Source organism: Anolis carolinensis, chromosome 5 (genome assembly GCF_035594765.1).
Source record: "Anolis carolinensis isolate JA03-04 chromosome 5, rAnoCar3.1.pri, whole genome shotgun sequence".
Taxonomy (NCBI): domain Eukaryota; kingdom Metazoa; phylum Chordata; class Lepidosauria; order Squamata; family Dactyloidae; genus Anolis; species Anolis carolinensis.
Genome location: NC_085845.1, coordinates 161,565,265 through 161,588,494, shown reverse-complemented (window position 1 = coordinate 161,588,494; position 23,230 = coordinate 161,565,265). Strand labels below are relative to the sequence as shown.

The 23,230-nt window shown below is 40.2% G+C and overlaps 1 protein-coding gene across 2 annotated transcripts in view; it reads right to left on the bottom strand.

Annotated features, from left to right (window-relative positions):
* Positions 1–875: 875 nt before the first annotated feature.
* tmtc3 (transmembrane O-mannosyltransferase targeting cadherins 3) overlaps positions 876–23,230 on the bottom strand; it is a 48,426-nt gene continuing 26,071 nt past the window's right edge. For both annotated transcript variants that reach the window (XM_003221119.4, XM_008110891.3), the window contains exons 10-15: positions 15,219–15,339; positions 14,533–14,644; positions 13,618–13,721; positions 12,126–12,295; positions 7,158–7,384; positions 876–6,583 (exon numbers count right to left, since the gene is read on the bottom strand). In XM_003221119.4, coding sequence (XP_003221167.1) covers positions 5,763–6,583; positions 7,158–7,384; positions 12,126–12,295; positions 13,618–13,721; positions 14,533–14,644; positions 15,219–15,339 — 1,555 coding nt within the window. In that variant the 3' untranslated portion in view covers positions 876–5,762. The remainder of the gene's footprint in view (positions 6,584–7,157; positions 7,385–12,125; positions 12,296–13,617; positions 13,722–14,532; positions 14,645–15,218; positions 15,340–23,230) is intronic.

The following is a 23,230-nucleotide window of genomic DNA, read 5'->3' as shown; positions in this document are numbered from 1 at the left end:
TTGCAAGAAAAGTAATTAGCTTCAAACTATTACAGATTATTTTTGAATGCTCATTGTTCTCTCTTTATTAAGGCTGAGGAACAGGTATTAACCCATAACCACCTCAACCCACCTCTGGGTGAAACACCTGATCCCAAGGGCAATCCATCTCCACAGGTTTCTCACCCCATCTGGTCATTTTACTGAGATGGCACCCCAGGGTCACTTCTTCCCAAGCATCAGAACTTTACGAGAGCCAACTAGTACCAAGAACAGTCTCCTTCACAGTCCCCCCCAAGCCACAGAACTTAGAGAGGACTTCTAGAGACTAGGGAGTACCAAGGGGAACGCAGATTCATATTCTACCCCAATGCCTACCCATGAAAACCTATTAATAAAGATAATCCTTTCCACCCTCAAATACAAAATGAGGTAGACAAGAAAAAAACTCATATGGGGAAAAAAATCTTATCTGCCCTCTAAGGCAACCAGTATTCGCTTATATTATACTGAGGGCTGAAGGGTAAATCACTGTGAAAACCAAAAGGGTGTTTGAGAGGGAGCTTAAATAATGTTAGCACTACCGTGCCTAGTGCTTATAATGAGCATCAGCCATATGTCTAGGATCCTGGCCACAATTCACGAGGGGTCCAAAAACTCCCCTTTGCCAAAGTAACACTGCCCCTTGACATCAAAAGAACCCATATAATACAACTTGCTTTCAGACCAGGTTCCTTTCACTATAGACGTCATAAATGCTTGACTTGGGAGTGTTAACAAAAAGTTATTGTTTGCAACACAGTTGGTTCCAAAATTACAATGCAGTTACAAATAATTCACATCAAACAAAGGTGAGAAGCATCTTAAAATATTTGGAAACCAAAAGTTGCATATACAATATGCTTCTTCCTAGAATTGTAATCCTTTCCTCCCTAGATCTCCCCTATTGTGTACATGAATAAACACAAAAAAGAGGCTACCCTGGTCTTCACAGCTCTCCAAAGAGTGAGGAGTACAAAAGCAATGTGTTTCAAGGTAGATCCAAGATACAGAATTTCTTTTGCTATGTCTCTTTTGTTAGCTCTCTTTGATCCAACAATATAATATCCAAGTTGGGAAGTGCTTTGGCTAAGAACTACCGGGGAACACATAGCCCATAATTCTATATTTGGGTGGTTGCAAAGAACTCTGTACTTTCCAATCCAGAGCTTGGAAAAGCAACTTTTTGGATAAGCTGCCATGCTGACTAGGGTTTCTGGGAATATAAATGTGCAGTTCTTCAGATGCTCCTAGACTGCAAGTCTTATTAGCAAATAATTAGGACTCCAAATACCACCTGCAAGGACACGAGTTCCCATCCTAATAAACAAGAATTAAACAGATTATGGTGACTTGTCATCCACTCAGTAGTTGCCCGCAGAAATATGCTTAAGAATTACCCAGTCCTTTCAAGCTACTCTACATAGCCCCAGAAGTTAGAAAATACTAGACATTAGCATGAAATTCGTTCCTACCGGATTTTCTGTTTCTTTCGTGTCTTCAGTTTATCCGGAAGCACGAAGCAGGAAGCCTCCTTCTGCTTTCACATCAAACTGAAATTGCCTTCTTGCCTGCATGTAGGCAGGCCTGGGGCTAGGCTGCAGGCAAGCTCCAGGCCTGTTTGCAAGCCCCGCCACACACACACACACACACACACACACACACACTCAGAGAGTGTGGAGGGCATGTTTGGCGACTGGTGAGATCTGCAGGTGAGCTCCGGGCTTGCTTGTAGGCCCCACCACACACACGCCAGCCCTCAAACACGTCCTCCACACTCTCAGAGAGTGTGGCAGGGCACGTGGCAGCTGGCAAGGTGTGCAGGCAGGCCCAGAGCCCATTTGCACCTGAATGCGTTACTCCAGAGGAGCAACAGCAGTGGCCAGCAGGTACAAAGAACAGCAAGAAGGGGAGGCAGTGGGTGGGAACACCCCCCCCCCCCAAATGATGGTCTGAATTTCGAGGCCCCAATCTGAAACTCTTGAAAATGGATCGGGGCCCCAAATGAAAGCCAGGACATGAAAAGTTTACCCCGAAAGCACCAGACTAGAAAATACTATTATTTTAAAGACAAGACACTTTTAGTGCCGAAGATTTATCATGTATAGTATGGAATACAAATAGTGTTAAATGCAACTTCCAGAAAATATACCAGAAATCTATTTTGAATATACGTAATGGTGTAATTTAAATTAAGGGGCAGTTTAAACAAGTCAATGTTTTCCATGACATCCCCCCCAAGGAAATATAAATATGAAGACAGGAATTGCTCTAGATCGGTACGTTGTTTTACATTGTGCTCACAACTTCCCACTATACAGGATGGAAATTCTACAATGGTCATGAAAGGGCTTCATACATACATTCATCTGCAAGCATGCAGTGCCTTCATGTGAGTAGAGTCCCAGTTTGGCAAGATCTCCTGTTTTGGAAAGGAGCTATACAGGCATTAATTAGGACAAGCAAAAAGCCTTTTGCTACAACAAAAGTACTTGCTGGCAAACTTAGCTTGTTTTGCTCCCCTTCACATATTATTTCCATGTGTGCAGAACGGGTGGGTATGTTATTCTCCTGTTTTCAGATACTTTGCCATGGAATCTTGATACAGTGAGCCCATTGGATCCACCGGGGTTTGGTTCCTGGATCCCTCACAGATACCAAAATACATGGATGCTCAAGTCCCATTACAGTGTTCCCTCACTACTTTGCGGTTCGCTTTTTTGTGGTTTTTCAATAAACTCTAAAATAATATTATATAAAAAAATTACAATTTACAGCCTAAGGAAGGGAGAAAGGAGAAGCAGAAGGGAGAGAAAATGAGCCCAAGCGGCAACGAGAGCAAAAGGAGGCAATTTATCAACACACGATTGGTTGATAAAGACTTAAAATAGTGTATAACTACTAAAATAATGTATAAATATATAGCATCCCTACTTTGCGGATTTTCACATATTGCGGGTGGTCCTGGAACCTAACCCCTGCGATAAGTGAGGGAACACTGTATATACAACACTGTAATAAAAGGGTATCCCTTATATAAAATGGTGAACAATTAAAACATGTGCCAGAGAAAACTAGAGGATCTATGAAATAGGGGGAGGCAATAGCAAGGTATGCCTGTACACCAGCATAATTATTTAGAGCACGGCAAAATCAAGGTTTGCTTTTGTTGAGTATTGCCAAACCTTGTTTTACTGAATCCATGGATGCAGACGCTCATGGATATGGAGGATCAACTGTATTCTTAACCAGCATGTAAGAAGTGTTTTTGTGATGTTTTTTGGCCACACTCCAGAAGACTCACACGGTTAACTTTACATGACTACTGGGATTTTGCACTTCATTTTTCTCCCACAGCCATTCCGCCAAAGCATATCACAAGTTTCTTGTTGAACTTGCAAACACTTCAAAAGCAGTTTGTAATATGATAATAGTTGAAATCCTTATTTGGCACTCAGAAACTGTCTTATCTTGTTGGGGTTCTGGCATTTTGCGGATTAAAAAAAAACTAAGATAAAAAACCTGATTGTTTTGGAGCTTGTATGAAAGCACAAATCATGCATAGACACTTTTATGTTAAAAATGAAAAGAATGCAATATTAAACATTTCTGCCAATGTAAATGTCTTTTTAGTTCTCAGGAAGCGCTGTCATAAAAAAAATTAAAAGCAGTTTTTAAGACAATCCAACAGTATATTTAAGAGGACAAAAATGCATAGCAACATATATAAAACACAGAAATTATCAATCCATGTTTCTCATTAGGAATTAAATTAACAAATTCCAATAGTGATATTAGTAGAAATAAACTATTTGGAATTTAGTAGACAGAATAAATACTTAATTAACATTTCCCGACAACTTCTGTGATTAAAAAGGTAAATAATTTCATGTTTGGAAATGAAGTCAACCTTTTAGACTTGAATTAGTGCAAAATCTTTATGCATGTTGGGAATAACATAATCTGGGTAAAGACTGTGTGATCAGCAGTCTTTGCATACATTTGATGATCTACACATGTTGCAAGTAGGACATGGGAAAGTTGCTTCTATTACACAACTGCTCCATTGGACACTGGGAGTGGGAAATTTTCAGAACTGTGGTGTTTTTTGAAAGGAACAATTCCAGGGTTTGCTTGCATGTAGTGTCCTATTGGCAGTGCGTTCCATGCAGAAACTGAAGCAACCCTCAGGTTTTTCTTAAGCCACGAAGAATGAAGTGACTTAACAGTTCTGTTCTATAAAGGTAGTTTTGACTGACTCCGCAGGAAGCTGAGTCAGATTATTGTTCCAGCTGGCTCCATATCATTTACACTGATTGACAGGAGCTCTAAAAGGGCTTTTCAGTCATACATGGAGATGCCAGAATTGAATCCAGGATCTTCCTGAATGCAAAGCACGTATTGTACCACTGAACAAACCTTTTTCACTATAGAGCTACCTGGAACCCACAACTGTTAATAATATCCAATAGGATATGTGTAAACTCCAAAAATAAAAGATAATTTACAGTAATAGCAAGAGAGAGAGAGAGAGAGAGAGAGAGAGAGAGAGAGAGAGAGAGAGAGAGAGAGCACATGGACTTATATTTTACTGTATCAGGGAATCAACTTGAAACCCAAGAATGCTTCACATCTATTTCTTAACTTAAAAACAAAGTAAAGAAGGAAAAAACACAACAGACTCCAGCATCCATGTTCCAATGGAAAATGGGTTAGAAATAAACCCAGACATTTTGCATCAAGCAATTTCTCACAACAGTGTAGGTGACTGATGGGAAACTGACGTACTGGTTGCAGAAATGTAGTAATAACACCACAGGATCTTAACCACATAATAGCTGAAGGAGTTTCATTCAGCACTATTTTGGGATGAGATCGCCCCAAAAAAGATTTAGAGAATCATTGCAGTTTTAGTGTTATATAGACAAGTGTTGTTTTTTAAAAGCATCAAATGCATGCATGCAGACACATAATAGGGTGTGGTATTTGCGAGTTAACCCGCAACACATTCAGGAGCACTCATAATTCTAGGGAAATGGGGGAATAGAGATGGGATGTTCAATGAATAGATGGAAAAATCTGTGATAACCCAATGAGCTAATTCAGGAAAAAAGTTATCTAGACTAAGGGCTAAATCTAACATTAGTTTTACCCAACCCATTAAAATCAATGGCACTTAATTTAGTTATGACTAACAAATCCCATTCATTTCAAAGGACCTAAGTAGGACTAATTCTAGCCGTAGCCCCAAATGTGCATTCCTAAAGCACTTGAATCAGCGCATTTCTCCTTAAAATCAGCCTATACATCATCATACCTGAGGTACCCTTTCAAAAATTGCCTTCAAGCATTTTCTAGTCCTTAGCAAAGACAACTAAGTATAATCTGATTCCTTAGAATTTGAAACCTGATTCCTCAGAATTTGAAGCCTGATTCTAACCAGGTTGAATTTGAAGTACCACAAAAGTTGCTTCCCAAGAAATAGGTCATAGCAGTATCAGTATTACAGCATACATTGCTGGAAAACCTGTGAATCTGTTAAAGCTCAATCCCTTTTACCATGCATCAAAAATCATGATTTTCCTGACTGATTTGTTTTCTGCTTTCACCTCCTGCTTCTCATGATATGTTTTCAACATTTTTCCTAAAGTCAAGCACCAAGTGGTCATTTCAGACCGAACTCACATATGCACCCAAACTTGGAAGAAGACATCAACCTCCTACATTGAAGGTCTTCCAAGAAATTAGTCACCATTTAATATACGCTCAATTTCTTCCAATCTTTTCAGAGCAGCAACCCGTTTTTTCTCAATGTCTTTAATTTCTTTTGTTGATTTCTTTTTTGTCTCTTTGTCTGTGGTGTTTTTCTCCACATTTTTCTTGGACTTTGTTTGCCCTTTATTGTTATGATTACTATTTGTAGTCCGAGTGCTTTTCTGTTCATTTTTCCCCCCTTTTGAGTTTTCCAATGGGATTTTTTCCCCTTCCACAGCTCTAGCCTTTTCTGCGGGAATTACAGGAACCTCTCCTGGGCCAAGTGAAACAATTTTACTTCGGACAATGCTTAAATGTCGTTGGATATATTCCTCATGTGGGGCTAAAGCCAACGTCTCAACTAAACATTTCTCAGCTTTTAGCAAGTCTTTTTCTTCAAAATAAACGACGCAAAGGTTGTGTTTTCCTTGTACGTTGTTGGGATCCATTTTCAAGATTTTTTCAAAACATTGTTTAGCTCCCTGTATATCTTTCTTTTGGTTCATCAAAATGTCTCCCTTCAGAATCAAACCTTTGGCATGATCAGGGTAATATCTCAGTAATTCTTCTAGGACTGGCAGAGCCTTCAATTCTTTTGCAGTCTGTGAATAAAGCAGTGCCAAATTGAACAAAGCACTTCGGAAGCCTGCCTGTAGCTTTATGGCTTTTTTCATCCAGGTTTCTGCCTCAGCATCCTTTTTGTCATCCATGGCAAGCATACCCAAGTTAAAATAGCCATTTGCATCCTGCGGTTCTTCTTTTACATAATCTAGAAGCCTCTTCCTAGCTTCAGGCCTAAGTCTAGCATCCCCTAAAGCAATGAAAAAATATGTATTAATAACAGTAATAACAGTAATAACAGTAATAACAGTAATAACAATAATAATAATAATAATAATGTTAGCTAAATCTCCTCACAACTTGAGGCAGGGTGCAACACAATTAAAACACTCACATAAAACACATTACCATAAAAACATATATTAAAATACATGGTACAAAGTTAAAATACAATCTTAATAGAATCTAAGTTTAAAAGTCAGAGTTTAAAATTGACTGGGTAGGCCTGCCAGAAGAAATAGGTCTTTAATTGTGTCTTAAATTCTGATAGCTCATTTTGCTCTTTTGGCAGGTTATTCCAATGTCTGGAGTGGCAGACGAAAGGTCCTCAGGGTGACAGTTGCCAGTTGAGTTCTGCCTGGTTGAAGTAAAACTTCCCCCGGAGGGCCTAAGTATTAATTTGTGTAAGACGGGTCCATTAGGACCAATACCTTTTGTGTGCATTTGAAATGTACAAACAATATAAGCAACAGCTTGTGGGTAAGAGAGAATAAGCCTAAAGATTTGGCAATGTTGGGGGTGTTGAAAAAAATAAACATACATACCAGATTCTTGCATTAGGAGTGCAGAATTGAATAGAGCTAATTTATGATTAGGATTGAGTTCTAATGCCCTGTTGAAATTCTTCAGAGCTTCCGTGGGATCTTTCAGTTCAATATAAACAATTGCCAAGTTATACCACAGGTCTGCATTAGTCCTATCCAGTTCAAGTGCTCTGAGGTAAGCTTCCTTAGCTTGAAGAGGTTTGTTCATTTTTAAAAGCAATTCCCCCCTGTGGAGAAATCAAAGTTAGTTCTTTTTTCGCCATTAATAGTTTATTTGAGGTCAAGGATATATAAAAATATCAACCCTGTCTACTGTGGGTTGTATTAAGCTGCCTAGGAGGAAAGGAGATCCTCCAAATTGGTTCCAGCCATATTTAACTTCTTTTATTACTGATTGCTCTTAGCATGATATTAATTTTGCCATGATACTCTATACTATACAATTATATCAGGTTTGTTACCACTTTAACTGGCATCCTGAGATTTGAATTTTGGTGAGGCCTCTGTTATAGTTCACTTTCATGAGTTACAATTCTATAGTGAATAATTCCAAGGGTCATACCAAGCTGCAAATCACAAAATTTCTCATGATGGAAACTATACAGCTATGGTGCTGCTGAACTATTAGCTGTGAAGGGTAGCTATACTAAGTATGGATGCAACCTTGAGAAAATGCAGCATCTGTTGGCTGGGTCTTTGTTATAGAATTGTCCTCTTGCCCCATGATTTTATGTGGGAATTACGGCTATTTGGAGTTGTCAAAAATCACCTTGAAGGTCAGATATGACACATAGGCCAGACTTTGCCTACCCCAATGTAACTGGATTTTTTCAGATTGCATGAAGTACAATCCCATCCCCTTCCTCTAAAATGCAAAGATAGGGGAATATCCACAGGCCATTGTTTAAATATGTTGATTGAATTTTACCTTTATTTATGTGCTATGGCACTTGTATGTACTTCTGTAAGCTGCCCCAAGTCCTTCAGGGAGATAGTGGCAGGGTATAAATAAAGCTGCTATCATCATCATCATCATCATCATCATCATCATCATCATCCACATTTAGTACTGAACGTTCCTTCATTTTTAAGTTGAAGTTTTTGACATGTGCAGGAATGTCAACCCTAATTGCACAGCTTAGAACACTATTTTATCACCCTTATTTTTAACTGATATTCCATTAGCACTATTTTTAAACTGTGTCATGATTACTGTTGACCAATCCCACTAGAGGATAGCTTTTTGTTCAAGGCATTAGAAGTTTAAGTGGCATGGGATTCTTGTTTTTATTTCTTACAGTTCCTTAGAAGGAAAACGTATGTCTAGCCTTTAAAACAGTTCACTCCAAACCCATTTATTCTTTAAACGTATATGTGATCTTGTGGAGTTAAGATATGTCTTTGCCTGGAACATAATGCTCCTCTGTTAAACAACTATCTCTAGTTACAAATAAATCATGGTATACTTTTTCAAAGATGTGCAAATGCATTTCCTGAAGAGAAAATGAAATGGATGTAGGGAATGTAACTATGCACATTTTTTTGCAGTTAAAATATCAAACAGTCAAACATCTGTTTTATACACTTTTGTAAAGAAACTCTGATCTACCCCTTTCCCTTCAAATTCAGAACATGTTCAAGCACTGACACGCTGGTGACTTTCATGCCTATGACTGTCACTTGTTTTAGGAGAAATCATCTATATAAAAAAAACCAAGATTGCAAAACTTCCTTGATACAAGTTAAGACAAAAAATGTTGGCTGGAGAGTATTGTTGTTAAGCAGTGAACACAACACAGTGTTTCTAGTGCATATTCTATTGCTTTGTACTATGTCAACTGCCCTAAAAAAGCTGTACTCATAATTGTGACCTATGAATATTTAAAATAATTAGTTGTAAAGCATAGGAAACCCATTTCCTGTCTTAAGATAAGGGTAAAAGTGATGTAAATAAATAAAAAAAAATTAAGAAAGATCATTTGCATTCCTCTTTCACCTGCAGTTACATTTATGAATGAGAGCCAGCATGGTGTATTGGTTTGAGCACTCTGGAGACCAGGGTTTGAATTCACATTTGGCTATGGAAACCGACTTGGTCACTGCGCAAACGTTACTTCAATTGGGATGGTTTAATCTAATTACGAAGACTCAATCCTGACGCTGCCACCAATTGTGATGGTGTCGAGGCAAATTATAAATGCTGTTTCCACTGCTGAGGGGATTTTTGAATCTTTTTATCCCTCTAGAATATATATATATATATATATATATATATATATATATATATATATATCACCTTTATATGAGGGGAAGGATTACAGGGGGTGATTTTATTTCAAGATCCCAGCCTCTGTCTCTGTAGTTAGGGATTTCTGTGTTGTTGTTCCCTTTCTGAGGTAACTGCGACTATTACTCTTCCCCAATTAGGTGATTTATTAAGGTAACTGCCACCAATGTGGCATCTGTATGTAACAACTACAGACCCATCTGTATGTAACAACTACAGACCAATTTCCAACCTCCCGTTTTTGGGCAAGGTTCTGGAGCGGGTGGTGGCCACGCAGCTCCAGGGGTTCCTCGATGACACTGATTTTCTGGACCGCTCGCAGTCTGGCTTCAGGCCTGGGCACAGCACTGAGACGGCTTTGGTCGCCTTGGTGGATGACCTCCGCAGGGAACTGGACAGGGGGAGTGTGACCCTGCTGGTTCTCCTGGACATCTCTGCGGCTTTCGATACCATCGACCATGGTATCCTTCTGGGGAGGCTCTCCGGGATGGGACTCGGTGGCACTGTTTTGCAGTGGCTCCAGTCCTTCCTGGAGGGCCGTTCCCAGATGGTGAAGCTGGGGGACACCTGCTCGGACCCCTGGCCTTTGACCTGTGGGGTCCCGCAAGGGTCTATTTTATCCCCCATGCTTTTTAACATCTACATGAAACCGCTGGGAGAGGTCATCCGGAGTTTTGGAGGGTGTTGCCATCTCTACGCAGATGACACACAAATCCACTACTCGTTCCCACCTGACTCCAAGGAAGCCCCTCGGGTGCTGAACCAGTGCCTGGCCGCTGTGGCGGACTGGATGAGGAGAAACAAGCTGAGGATCAATCCTGACAAGACAGAGGCCCTCCTGGTCAGTCGCTCGTCGGATCGGGGTATTGGGTGGCAACCTGTGCTGGACGGGGTTGCACTCCCCCTGAAATCACAGGTCCGCAGTTTGGGGGTCCTCCTGGATTCAGCGCTGACGCTTGAAGCGCAGGTGTCGGCGGTGGCCGGGAGGGCTTTTGCACAACTCAAACTTGTGCGCCAACTGCGACCATACCTCGTGAAGTCTGACTTGACCACGGTGGTGCATGCCTTAGTTACCTCTAGACTGGACTACTGTAATGCGCTCTACGTGGGGCTTCCCTTGAAGACGGCCCAGAAGTTACAGCTGGTCCAACGTTCGGCCGCCAGACTAATAACGGGGGCGAGTTACAGGGAGAGATCTACTCCCCTGTTTAAGGAGCTCCACTGGCTGCCGTTCATCTTCTGGTCCCAATTCAAGGTGCAGACCATCATTTATAAAGCCCTAAACGGTTTGGGACCCGCCTACCTTCGTGACCGTATCTCCTATCATAAACCTGCCCGACCTCTCCGATCATCAGGGGAGGCCCTCCTGTCGCCACTACCTATATCTCAGGCTCGCCTTGTAGGAACAAGGGAGAGGGCCTTTTCTGCGGTGGCCCCTCGCTTGTGGAACTCGCTGCCCATTGAAATCAGGCAAGCCCCCACCCTTTTAGCCTTCAGGAAAGATTTAAAAACATGGCTCTTCCGGTGTGCTTTCGGAGAGTAAATGTTCTATGCTACTCCCCCCCCCGATATTTATCCTCTAGACTGGTTCACTATCTGATGTCCCGTCCCTCGAGGTTTTCTTCTGATCCCTTTCTCACCCAGAGTTTTAATTTTTAATCTAGTTTTTAAATGTAGTATTCATGCGGCCCGCTCGTGTTATATTGCTGTTTTGATCTTATGTTGTACTGTTTATTTTATGTAATGTATTATTTAATTGTATTATGTTATGGTTTATTGTATTGTCTTGGGCATGGCCCCATGTAAGCCGCCCCGAGTCCCCATTGGGGAGATGGTGGCGGGGTATAAATAAAGTTTTATTATTATTATTATTATTATTATTATTATTTTGAATTATCACTGATGAAATTTGGCTCCACAGACGCAGATGAGATGAGATGAGTCGGTTGTTAACGAAGAACAACAAGTTTATTGCGTACAAAGCTTATGGTTGCAGGTTGACTGATTTACTTATGGAACTTTAGATAAACAAGTGGTTTAATAACTCTTATAACCACCACAATAGTAGTCTCTGGTGTACTTCCACTCTCACTCTCCTACTGATGAGATAAACTGTAGCGAACTCTAACCTCAGCTGAGCTCCTTAGTGAACAATGTCCCAACTACAATAAAAGCCTTTAATTTGATCTACTACCGATCAAATTCCTGATCACTAGTCCTTCCCAGCTAGAGATCTTGACTAGGCTCCCTTTAGTCTGCCTTGACTAAAGATTTTGGCCAGGCCTGTCTCCTCAGCCCTTCTTGACTGAAAAGCCTCCCGCCACACACTTTCTGGCTTCTTTTTTTTTTAAACTCCCTCCTTTTCCTTTTCTTGGCTCCGCCCACTTCTCCCTCTGGTGAGCTAGCCAGCTCCGTCTCCTTGGTAACAGCACTACTGTGGATTGAAACAAGATGGTTTCTGTTTCAGCTACTGTGTCAACTAAACACAAATACATACTCTAACAGTTAAAATTAAACATAATAACTATGACTTCTCCACAGTCACCTTGGCTATGTTACATTCCCCTTAGAAAAAAGCTGGCCAAGAACAGGTTTGCCTGTTACCATAAGTTGGAAATTACCTAAAGGCACAGAACAAAAGTAACAGTAATGAATGTACTGAAAGATTTGAAAAGGAATACCTGCTAATGTACGCCTGTTTGAAATCCGGTCTCATGCTAATGGCTTGGCGATACAACTGGTCTGCTTCTTCAAGGCGAGAGTCATTTGCCCGAATCAAGTTTGCAAGGTTTATATAAACATTCAGATGGTTAGGAGCAACTCGTGCAGCATACTTTTTACCTGGGATAATCTGACAGCATAAGACATTTTATCAGATGCAGAAGACATCCACTAAAGCTTACTTATTAAACAAAAGACACAATGAAATAAAAAAGAATAATTTTGCCCCTAAGTAGTAGGGTTTTTTTTTAAAAAAAAAAAACCATACACATTCATTATATGAAAGTTGTTTTATAGTACACAGTAGTTTTTGGCATAGAAACAGCACATGCTTTTGCAGAGACATACAATGGGAACTAAAGGATCTGCCATGGCTTTTAAATGTTAGTGGGTTCTGGATTTCATATTGTTTTAAATCATGGAAAACATTTTGAAAAGAATAGCAGGAGTAAACACTGCTCTCTTGGATTTGTGCTTTTCATTTTGGAGATCCCAGTTTTATTAAAAATTTAACCAGAAGAAGGTGATGGTAAAACAGGGAAGTTTTATCATAACCATAATAATGATTTTGCCTGCCCTCTTCCAAGGTTTGATGTAGGTTATAACACTAACAACAACAACAACAACAATAATAACACTTTATTTATATTCCACCCTATCTCCCCAAGGGGACTCAGGGCAGATCACAGTACACATACATGGCAAACATTCAATGCCGTTTGGACAGACAGAACAAAACAGACAGAATGGAGGTATGTTGTGTTGAAGTCCAGCTTTGGTGCCTTGAAGGCTGTGCTCGGATTCAGCCACAGGTGAGTGCTGTTGCCCTATTCCCTATGATGAAGAGCCATCGGGACTTCCTCCTTCCTTTTGGTCACCAGCATTTCTGGTCTTTTTCTTTTATGGGGTCATAAAATACCGTTAATTATTAGGTATTGCTAATAAAATTATTAGCGGTATCTAATTTCTATACTTACAGCTCTAAGCTGTTTTCGAACTGCTTAGGTAAATAGTGAGCTGGGCTTGACAGTTGGGTGCTCACCCCAGCTGGGCTTTGAACTGGCCACCTTTTGCTTGGTAAATCTTATTACTGATTGTGATTTACCAGCTGTTCTGAAGCCCAGCCCAGTTACAAAATAATTAAAATACACTAAAATATAAAATATACCGAATAGATTAAAACACAGACATAAATGAAATTCTCATCTCTCAGACCATGTTTATAATTTTTATGTCCTTCCAAAAGAACTGAAATATTCCCTGTATTACAGGTAATATACTTAAAAGTATTTAATTTCTAGAAAATACAAGTGGGAAGATAGTTTTATATATCTATATACAGGCAGTCCCCAAATTACAAATATCCGACTTACAAACAGTCCTGTTGTTTTAAGTTGAAAATTCTACTGAAAGTTCTTTAAATGGCTTTTGAAGAACTGTCTTTCTACTCACCTGTGGCATCAATGACTTTGCCAGCAAATAAGATTCTTCTGCTTCCTTGGTTCTATTTAAATTTTTGTATGTTCTTCCTACGTTCATGTGAGCACCAATGTCATCTTCAAATTTACAAATAAATAAAACATTTTCACACCATAAATAGTTGCCTCATACCAAATAGAAGTGATTGCCTTAGTATTCAAAACAATACTAAAAAGACATGATTTATATCCAGTTAACCATATAAACTCACAGTACAACCAAAAACAAATGCATTATTATTATTATGTTAATGCCATAAATTAGTTCAGAAACATTTGGTTGCTAAGAATACTACATAAATTCTTCAGGATAATTAGCTAAATATTCAACCGTAATTTTACTATTATCATTTTTACAGTTTATAGAGTTAGTGACATTTTAGGTATATTTTTTTCCATTTTTTCCTCTATATGTAACACACACACACACACACACATTTGTTTTAATTTTGCAAGCTGCTCTAAGTCTCAGTTCTGGGGGAAAGTTAAGTTAAAAATAAGTTATATTTAGGACAAGTATGATGACACAAACTTTCTTAAGCAACACCAGCTACAAAATGCTATCCCAGGGGATCTGAAGGGCTGCGGTCTCAAAAAGTCATGTGTCCAAGCGGTTTCCTCCACTGAAGAGTTAGGTTCAAAAATAAAAACTTAGTAATAGCTTTGATGAATCATGAAAACTCTTTCATCAACATGGTTCTAATATCGGATTAAGAATGCAAAAAAAAAAAAAAAAAAAAAAAGCAAACTAATCACATACACACACAAAAGTCCCCTATGATTTCACAATATTATACAAGATGGTTATACAAGGACAGGTATCTAGCACAGGTTAAGACACAATCTTCACATGCTGGCCAATAACTGCAGACCATTTTTAAAAACTCACCTGGCTGTACCTGGGTGGCTTGTATGAAGAAACGCAATGCTCTTTCAAAGTTTTTTTCATTTTCTAAAGCATGACCCACATTATTCCACAGTTTTGCATTGTTTCTATTTACCTGGGCAAAGTAAACAAATATAAAATGATAAAATACTTTAAACACAAATTTGTTTACTTAACTTTGTATTGAAGCATAAACTAAACCCTACATTCTAATCTCTTGAATTGGGAAGATGGGAGGTATTAGGGATCTGGGGTACACATATGTAGGCTCATGTGAATACTCATATTCTTTTAAAATTGAATTTATCAATTCAGCAACTTGTTCCAGAATCACTTACTTATCTTACATGGGGCAGTATTTATTCTCTAGAATTAGATCTCGGGTACTAAGATGAAACTTATTCCTTCCTTTATGATGAGTTAATTTATTGAGTAGCTGCAGCCAACACAAGTACATTTAAAAGTGAAGTTTTCAATTCTATATTATATATAGGGGTGCTAAATGAAACATGTAGGAAAAGCTACAAAACAGCCATATTTTTCTACAAGTCTTGCTTTAAAATATTGAAACTCAACATTTTCAGTTTTGACAGAAAAGTATTAGTGCACTGTGCTCTTGTTGCCATCCTGTTTTCTAAAGAATGCAGCATGGTAGAGGTATCTAGAAAGTTTGAATCATAACACTGTACCTTCAAAGCAGACATAAACAATGTGTATTCTGATTCCCAGTCCCAATTCCTGTGCAATGTCTTTAGGGCATGAATTAACAACACCAGAGACAGACAAATCCAGGAGAGCTTTCTTAGCACACTGTTACAAAAAAGAAAGAAAAAATTACCCCACAGAACATACCACTTTTGATATGAACTCAGTTTACTTTTTAGTCTCTACTTTATTTAATCTTCCATAATTAGAATGTTAATCTTATGTAAAGAATCTTTCAAATTACCAATCACAGTCTTAATGAGTGGAAGAAACATGCTAAAACATGTTGAGTTGGATTGTTGTTGTTGTTTTTAAAAAAAAAGAACAAGCAAACAACAACCTATAAAAAGCAATGCTGGATCTGACTGAAATCGTCTTTCGTTAAATTTTCTGTCTGTATCATGATCTGTCCGTTGCCTATGGGAAGTTTGTTAGAAGAATATGAATAGAATATATGCCCATAGCTTTTTTGGAGTTCTAGAAACAAAGATAAGTTTTCTGAGGTGTAAAGGCTGGCCTCTCTAGTGAACAAATACTTTGGTCCAGGAAACTTTAGTTCATAAGCAACATGATGGTATTTTACAGCAACGTAAACCTACAATAGTGATGCCAGTGTGTGCTCGAAGATAAAATTTGGGACACATGATTGGAAAACAACAATTGAATCATGAGTAACTCATTTGGAAGCGGACTAATGTTTGAAGGTATGACAACATGTAGACTCAAAAGTCCCATTAAATATACCTGAAAAGTGAAAATCTGTATGACTATGAAATATAAAAGACCATAATAGTTAACAAACGCTTTTAAAATATTTTATGTCAGTATGACTTGTGAGTTGAAAACTTTTGCTTGTCATGCTATGACTTTACAATAGAGTTAAATAAGGTTAATGTTAACATTAATTTTGCTTTTTGATTTAAATCACTGTGATCTGTGTGCGTGTGTCTGATAAGTTGTTTACACATTGCTTCTCTATGCTCCTACAGCTAAAGTATCCAAAGTCTTTGTTTGAATTAATAGCTGGGTATATAGCACTGTGGATGGATACTATTTTTAGATAGTAGGCCTTCTTGTAACAGAATCTACCTAGTTGGGACTCCCAATGGAGGACATTTCTCTGGAAAATATCAATGTTATAAGACTCCAAACCATACAATACTTCTATAATTACTTTACACAATACAATTCAACAGGGCTTGCTGTCACGAGGATAATAGATGAGATAAATGGTGTTCCTCATTAAAAGAGGTACTGGAGGCAAAGATCTTAACTGACTGGCTTATATGTGATTTAAGGATAGATGTAATAAAGATAAGAGAAATTTAGCCATAGAGATTGGAGAAAATGAATTCTATTTAGAATTATGTAAAGAAGAGAATGAATGTGTGGGAAAAATGTGGACCAAAGATACAACATTCACTTTGTGTAGTAACCTAAAATAAATTTGGGCTAATTCGGCAACTTTTAACAATCCATTCTCCCAACATTGGTGTCTCACGCCTTTTCCAAATTTGATCAAATTTCTTGCTGTTTTGATCATAATTTGAAGAATTATAGGGTGTTTCAAAATGATGGACACCATTTCAAAGCAATATGCTACAATTATACAAAAAGTTACAAATGGCTGAATAAGTTATGAGTTTTCTAACCCTTTTGAGCCAGAAACAATATGTTGCAGGCATTATGTTGCAGGGTTGCCATCTTTCGAATGACTGAGGCTAGGGGCTTTTGGTGTGCCAGGAGCATCTAGCATCAATCATTTGAAACGCCATGCTCCACCCTTTCAAGTGGTAAGAGTTTCATTTATGTGTGGTTTGTAGTTGAAAAGATACAGGGATTTCAAATTTTTGAAACAAATCTTTATCTATAATTTTTATCCAAAATTATTATCTTACTTTGGAAACTAGACATTACTGATACAGTAGAGTTCCGGTTAACTGAGTTCCGGTTAACCAACACTCCATATTATTCGAGGCGCTGCTGGGGGTGCCCCTCCCTCCCCCTCTCCCAAGTTCCTACCTGTGGCAGCTCGAGGAAGGGAGTGAAGGGAGCTCCAGAGAAGGAGAGGGAGAGGGAGGAGGAAGCGCCCCGTAAGCGTTGCTAGGCAGCAGCGCTCGTGGGGTGCTTCCCAAGGGATGGGGCTCATCCCTTGGCAAGCCCTCGGCCCATGGAAGCGGCCCACAATTGTTGCTGCCTAGCAACACTTGCAGGGTGCTTCCCAAGGGGCAAGGGCTCGCCGAGGGATGGGACTCGTCCCTCGGCAAGCCCTCGGCCCAGGGAAGCACCCTGCGAACGCTGCTGCCCAGCAACGCTTGTGGGGTGCTTCCCAAGGGGCGAGGGCTTGCCGAGGGACGTCCCTCGGCAAGCCCTCGCCCCTTGGGAAGCACCTCAAGAGTGTTGCTAGGCAGCAGCGATTGCAGGGTGCTTCCCTAAACTGGATTGCCGGGAGGGATAATAGGGCTTCCCTATTATCCGAGCAGTTCCGATTATCCGAGATAACTGAAACTCTACTGTACTTGTTTCTGTTTCGCCGTCATGTAATTGGAAATTTTACTTTCAATTTTTCAAACCGTAAATCCATAAATCCTCCAGCCAACATGGACAAAGGTATGCTATCTGGAAGACATTGGGGGCTGCAGTCCAAATTTTTAATTTACTCTTATTGTGATCTCAATCCAAACCCAATTTTATCCTCACTGGGAGTGCCTGATAAAACCTTTTTTCCACAGTCTGAGCCATGACTGTTTAATTTAATATCTGTATATTTTGTTTAAAAACCCTGTCAAAGACATTGCAAAATACTGAAATGTATCAACTGTAGTTATAATTTAAACTGACACTAAACAGTATGACCTGAATCTGTCAACTGCCAAAGAAAGGTTTTCAGATATAATCTTAATTACCAAAATGCTACAATATACCCAACTATGTGACAGAAAAGTGAAATATTCTGCCCTATTTATTGCTTACATTAATAGTCATCAATGTCTGACATTAATACCTATTTTCACTGCTACTAAAATTTGATGGATTTGGAAAACAACATGAAGAAAAGAAATGGGATTAGAGAAACAGCACTAAACCTGAAAAGTAGAAAAGGCTGAGGATGGGGCACCTATTGTCTTCTGGATTTTGTCAGTTAACAAGTTCCCATCATCCTTGGCCACTGGTCATAGTGGCTGTAACTGGAAAGAGTTGGAGTAAAATAAAAGCTGATGGGCCACAGGTTTTCCTTCTTTGCAGGACAAGGAAAAGCCAGCAGAGCAAGGAAGCAATAAATGGAAACAGACTAAACTGAACTGGAGAACATGAAAATGAGATACCACAGCTCACATATAAGACAGACCTTGTGGCCTGCTAGTAAGATCAATTTTTCTGCTGATGACAGGAGACAGCATCTTTTCAGTAGTGACCTCATCACACAGAAAGAGTCCCTCTGTAGACAGTATATCTGGATTTTAATGGAGTCATAACATCTTACTGCATGCATTTTCTTTTAATTGACAATATGATGCCAGTTCAAGAATTTTAAAGGCTACTGATGTTCCATTCCTAATGTCGAATGCCTCCCTTTATATTATCATTTTATTTGTGTAATGTATGGGTTTCAAAAAATGTTTAGGTAGCTTTCTGTCTCAAAACAAGCAACGTATAAGCTGGGTAATATTTGGTAGATAAATCAAGCCCACAATTTCACATTACACAATAACCATTATGAAATCTAATCAAAGTTTTGATCTTCTGACATGCTCCTCTAGCAAATTTCCCTACTTATGAAAGCATGATTTGAACTCTTACACACTGTCATCGTTTTAAAGGAAAGGGGCAGTTAACAATACCTAAAATGGTACACCTATTCTAGCATTCAATTTGCTTTTAATGTCAAAAGAAGGACAGCCCGAGTAGAGTTTACACAGTGTACTTATTCTTTAACAACAACATATAATGGATGTACAGATCAAAGTGCTGGTTTCATTCCACTGACCAAACCCACATCTTCCATCAATGAGAGAGTTTATGTTTGTAGGTAATAACTAGTTAAGCAGTATACTTTGCTATTTATTAACTTGTGGCAGGAAACAGAAGAATAGTATACATGTATAGGAATCTTTGCGAAAGTCATCACAGATATTGGATATTATATTCTGGCAAGTATTTCTATCAGAATGAATTAAAATATCTATGTGTATGCACACATGGTGTGCAGTACAATCTGTAATGAACATCCTATCAAAAATAATGGATAAATTTATAGCTTATTTATAGCTTATTAGGGCTCATGGAAACATTGAAGTAGAGGGTATTTGGTAGATTCAAGCATCTTATTTTTCTTTTAGATTCCTGACATCATAAGAACTATTTTGTTTAAAGAACCTGTTAATTATATTTAACCAAAAGTACATTTGTTGAAAAGAAGGAGCAAGTGCAAGTTATTACCCCCTCTAGAAAACCATAATCATATTGGAACAGAGTCTCTTTACACACACACACACACACACACACACACACACACACACACACACACACACAGAGGTATATACTTTGCATTTCTTTGTTCTTTCTTACAAAATAACAAGAAATACAAAATGAAAAAAAATAATCATTTGATCCTTTGATATAAAAGGAGATGTGAGTAATTATTAAGATTAGAGCTGCTAAAAGTATAATTAGTATGCTCTAACAAATATCTTCGCACCAAATATATTGTTGGAAAATAATTGCGGCTGTTTCAAAGGCAGGTGTTGAAAACAAATCTGACTCTTCGTTTCAGAAAACAGACACACACCCTGATCCAGATACATATCTTCCACTCATACTTCTCCATTTGTGTCAATGCAGAAACTCTTTGTCTCCACATGCAGTAATTTGGATATTATGAGTAAGCCTTTCCACTGGTATATATAAGGATGGAAAAACTTCCAAAAAAGTAAGCAGAACAGATGGGAGGAAAACAATTTTATTAGGTGTCTATTTTGAAAAGCATCATGCCTCAAAAATCTGAATGTTTCTAAGGCATACCAGGTGTACTTCAGCAAAGAAGATATGTGCCCAAAACCACAATTCCATTCACCAAGTATGCTTGACCAAAGCAGAATAAACTTGAAAAATGTAATGATTTTTTTAGCTAACTGGAAAAAAGCACATAATAGAATGTTTAATATTAGCTACTTATTGGAAAAATGCACAAGAATGGACAGGTTGCTTACCTGTAACCGTGTTTATTCGAGTGTACTCTGTGAATTCACACTAATGGAGAACGCTGCGCCTGCGCAGGCTCCAACGGATACTCTTCCAAGCTAAAGTTTGAAATTTGGCGGTAACCCCGCCCCTCTCCCCAGAGGGTATAAAGGGCGCCCTCCGCGCCCGCTCTCCAGTTCCTACGCCGCAAAGGCAGCGAGAAAGGGAGAGGTTTGCATGTGGGGAAGGAAGGGTGGGATTGTGTGAATTCACAGAGTACACTCGAAGAAACACGGTTACAGGTAAGCAACCTGTCCTTTTTCTTCGTGTACTCTGTGAATGCACACTAATGGAGACTAGCAAGCTGAGGTGTAGGTAGGTGGGATAGCAAACCCGATAACCAGTCTAGTGTCCAAACAACACATTTATTGAGCACAAGGTGCAAAAACAAGCAAGTGCAACAGTCAAAGAAGACGATGCAACAGCATATAGTGCAAAAAAAAAAAAACGATCCTTGTTATTAGGACCCAGAACACAATCACAACATTGTATGTGAGCGATAGTCTGTAAGAAAATACAGAGGTAAGTATAGACCCATTTCCTGAAAACAGAGGTAGAGGTATTCATGAAATACATTTCAGTGCAGTGGGTAAGTATAGTACACAAGCACTACGTTAATGAACCCCTGAACACATCGAGTACATAAAGGGTGGATGACAGCGGTCAGCTTGTAAGAAGGATAAACCACAAAAACTGGTTTTGAGTAAGGCAACAACATTAGGCAAGGCAGGAGGAAAGGATAGACCTGGCAAAGGCCGAGTCCTTGAGGTTCTTTGAGTCCATCCTGTAGTGTGAAACAAAGGTGGATGGAATGGACCAGATAGCCGCTCGACAGATGGAGTCGAGAGGGACGCCCCTCAGGAAGGCCGTAGAGGTGGAAAGGCCCCTCGTTGATCTAAGGTGGATCGAAGAGGGGGGTTGGCGTTTAGCCAGCTGGTAAGCGAGTTCGATAGTCTGAGCAATCCAGTGTGAGAGTCTTTGAGAAGAAAGCGGTTCGCCCAGCTTATGGGTAGCGTAAGCCACAAACAATCTAGGTGACTTACGTATGTCCTTAGTCCTGTCCTTGTAGAAAAGGAGGGCTCTCCTGACATCCAGGAGATGAAGTTTCCGTTCCAAAGAAGAGGAAGGATTAGGGAAGAAAGCAGGAAGTATTATGTCCTGGTTCAGGTGAAAAGCAGAGACCACCTTAGGTAGGAAGGTGATGTCCGGGCGAAGAACAGCCCTGTCGTGGTGGAAACGGAGGTAGGGTTCGTCCACCCGAAGAGCAGCCAGTTCCGAAGGCCTGCGCGCAGAGGTGATAGCGATTAGGAAAGCAGTCTTCCAAGAGAGAAGGTGAAGGTCTGCCGAGGCCATAGGTTCAAAGGGAGCTGAAGCTAGTTGAGAAAGGACGAGTTCGAGGCTCCATCCGGGAGTTGGAGGTTGAACTGGAGGGTGCAGGTTGTTGTAACCTCGAAGAAAGGTCTTAATGAGATTGTTAGAAAAAAGAGAGGGTTGTCCCTGACGCTGGAAATGGCAGGAAAGAGCAGCGAGATAGGATTTTATCGAGGCCAGAGAGAGTTGACAATCCGCAAGAGAAAGTAGGAAGTCCAGGACCAGCGGGATCGAAGTAGAGGCGGGATCGACGTGTCGGTCCCGAAGGAAAGTTTGGAATTTTGCAAGCTTGTAAGCATAGGCTCTTGACGTGGCCGGCTTATGGGCGGCACGAAGGATCGCCTGCAGGTCTGGGTGGAGAGAATTTAAGGAAGTATCCTCCAGGCAGTCAGGTGTAGGGACGGGACGTCGGGGTGGAGGACCTGTCCCTTCTGTGAAGATAGTAGATGAGGGAGAGTTGGGAGAGTGCGGGGAGGATCCGCACACATCCGGAGTAGAGTTGGGTACCACGGCTGGCGTGGCCATGCAGGGGCGATCAGGATGGCCAATGTCGGCGTTAGATAGAGTCTCTCTATTACCCTCGAGATGAGAGGAAAGGGAGGAAAAAGATAGACGGGCTCGAGGGTCCAGTCGAGGAGAAACGCATCTCCGAGACAGCCCGGAGTCGAGTTTGGAGGTAGTCTCGCTCCGAAGCGAGGAAGTTGAGCGTTCGAGGGGGAGGCAAAAAGGTCCAGAGCTGGCCAGCCCCAATCGTCGAAGACGGATTTCAGGATTTTGGGATCGAGACGCCACTCGTGGGCGGAGGTTGTCATTCTGCTTAAAGAGTCTGCTAGGGTGTTTTGAGCCCCCGGAAGGTGAACCGCTGACAGGGTTATGTGTCTCGCTATGCACCACAGCCAAATGTCCATCGAGAGAGTCATCAATTTTCTCGAGCCCGTACCCCCTTGTTTGTTGATGTAGTACATAGCTACTACGTTGTCTGTTTGAATCAGAACAGTCTTGTGGGGAAGAAAGCGAGCAAACGCCCGGAGGGCTTTGAAGATTGATAACAGTTCTAGGAAGTTTATGTGGTGAGACTTTTCTTGGATGGACCAAAGGTCCCTGACGGTGAGGTTTGACATGTGGGCTCCCCACGCAAAATTGGAGGCGTCGGTCGTGATGGTGACTGACGGGAGGGAGGGATGGAAGGGAAGTCCCACACAAACGTTCGCTGGGTCCTGCCACCAACGAAGGGAGAGGCGAACGTGGTTCGGTACCGTGAGAAACATTGAGCTCGGATGCCGATGGGGTTTGAAAGAGTCTATAAACCATCTTTGGAGAGGTCTGAGACGTAGTCTGGCGAAAGGAGTAACCATGACCGTGGAGGCCATGTGGCCCAGAAGAA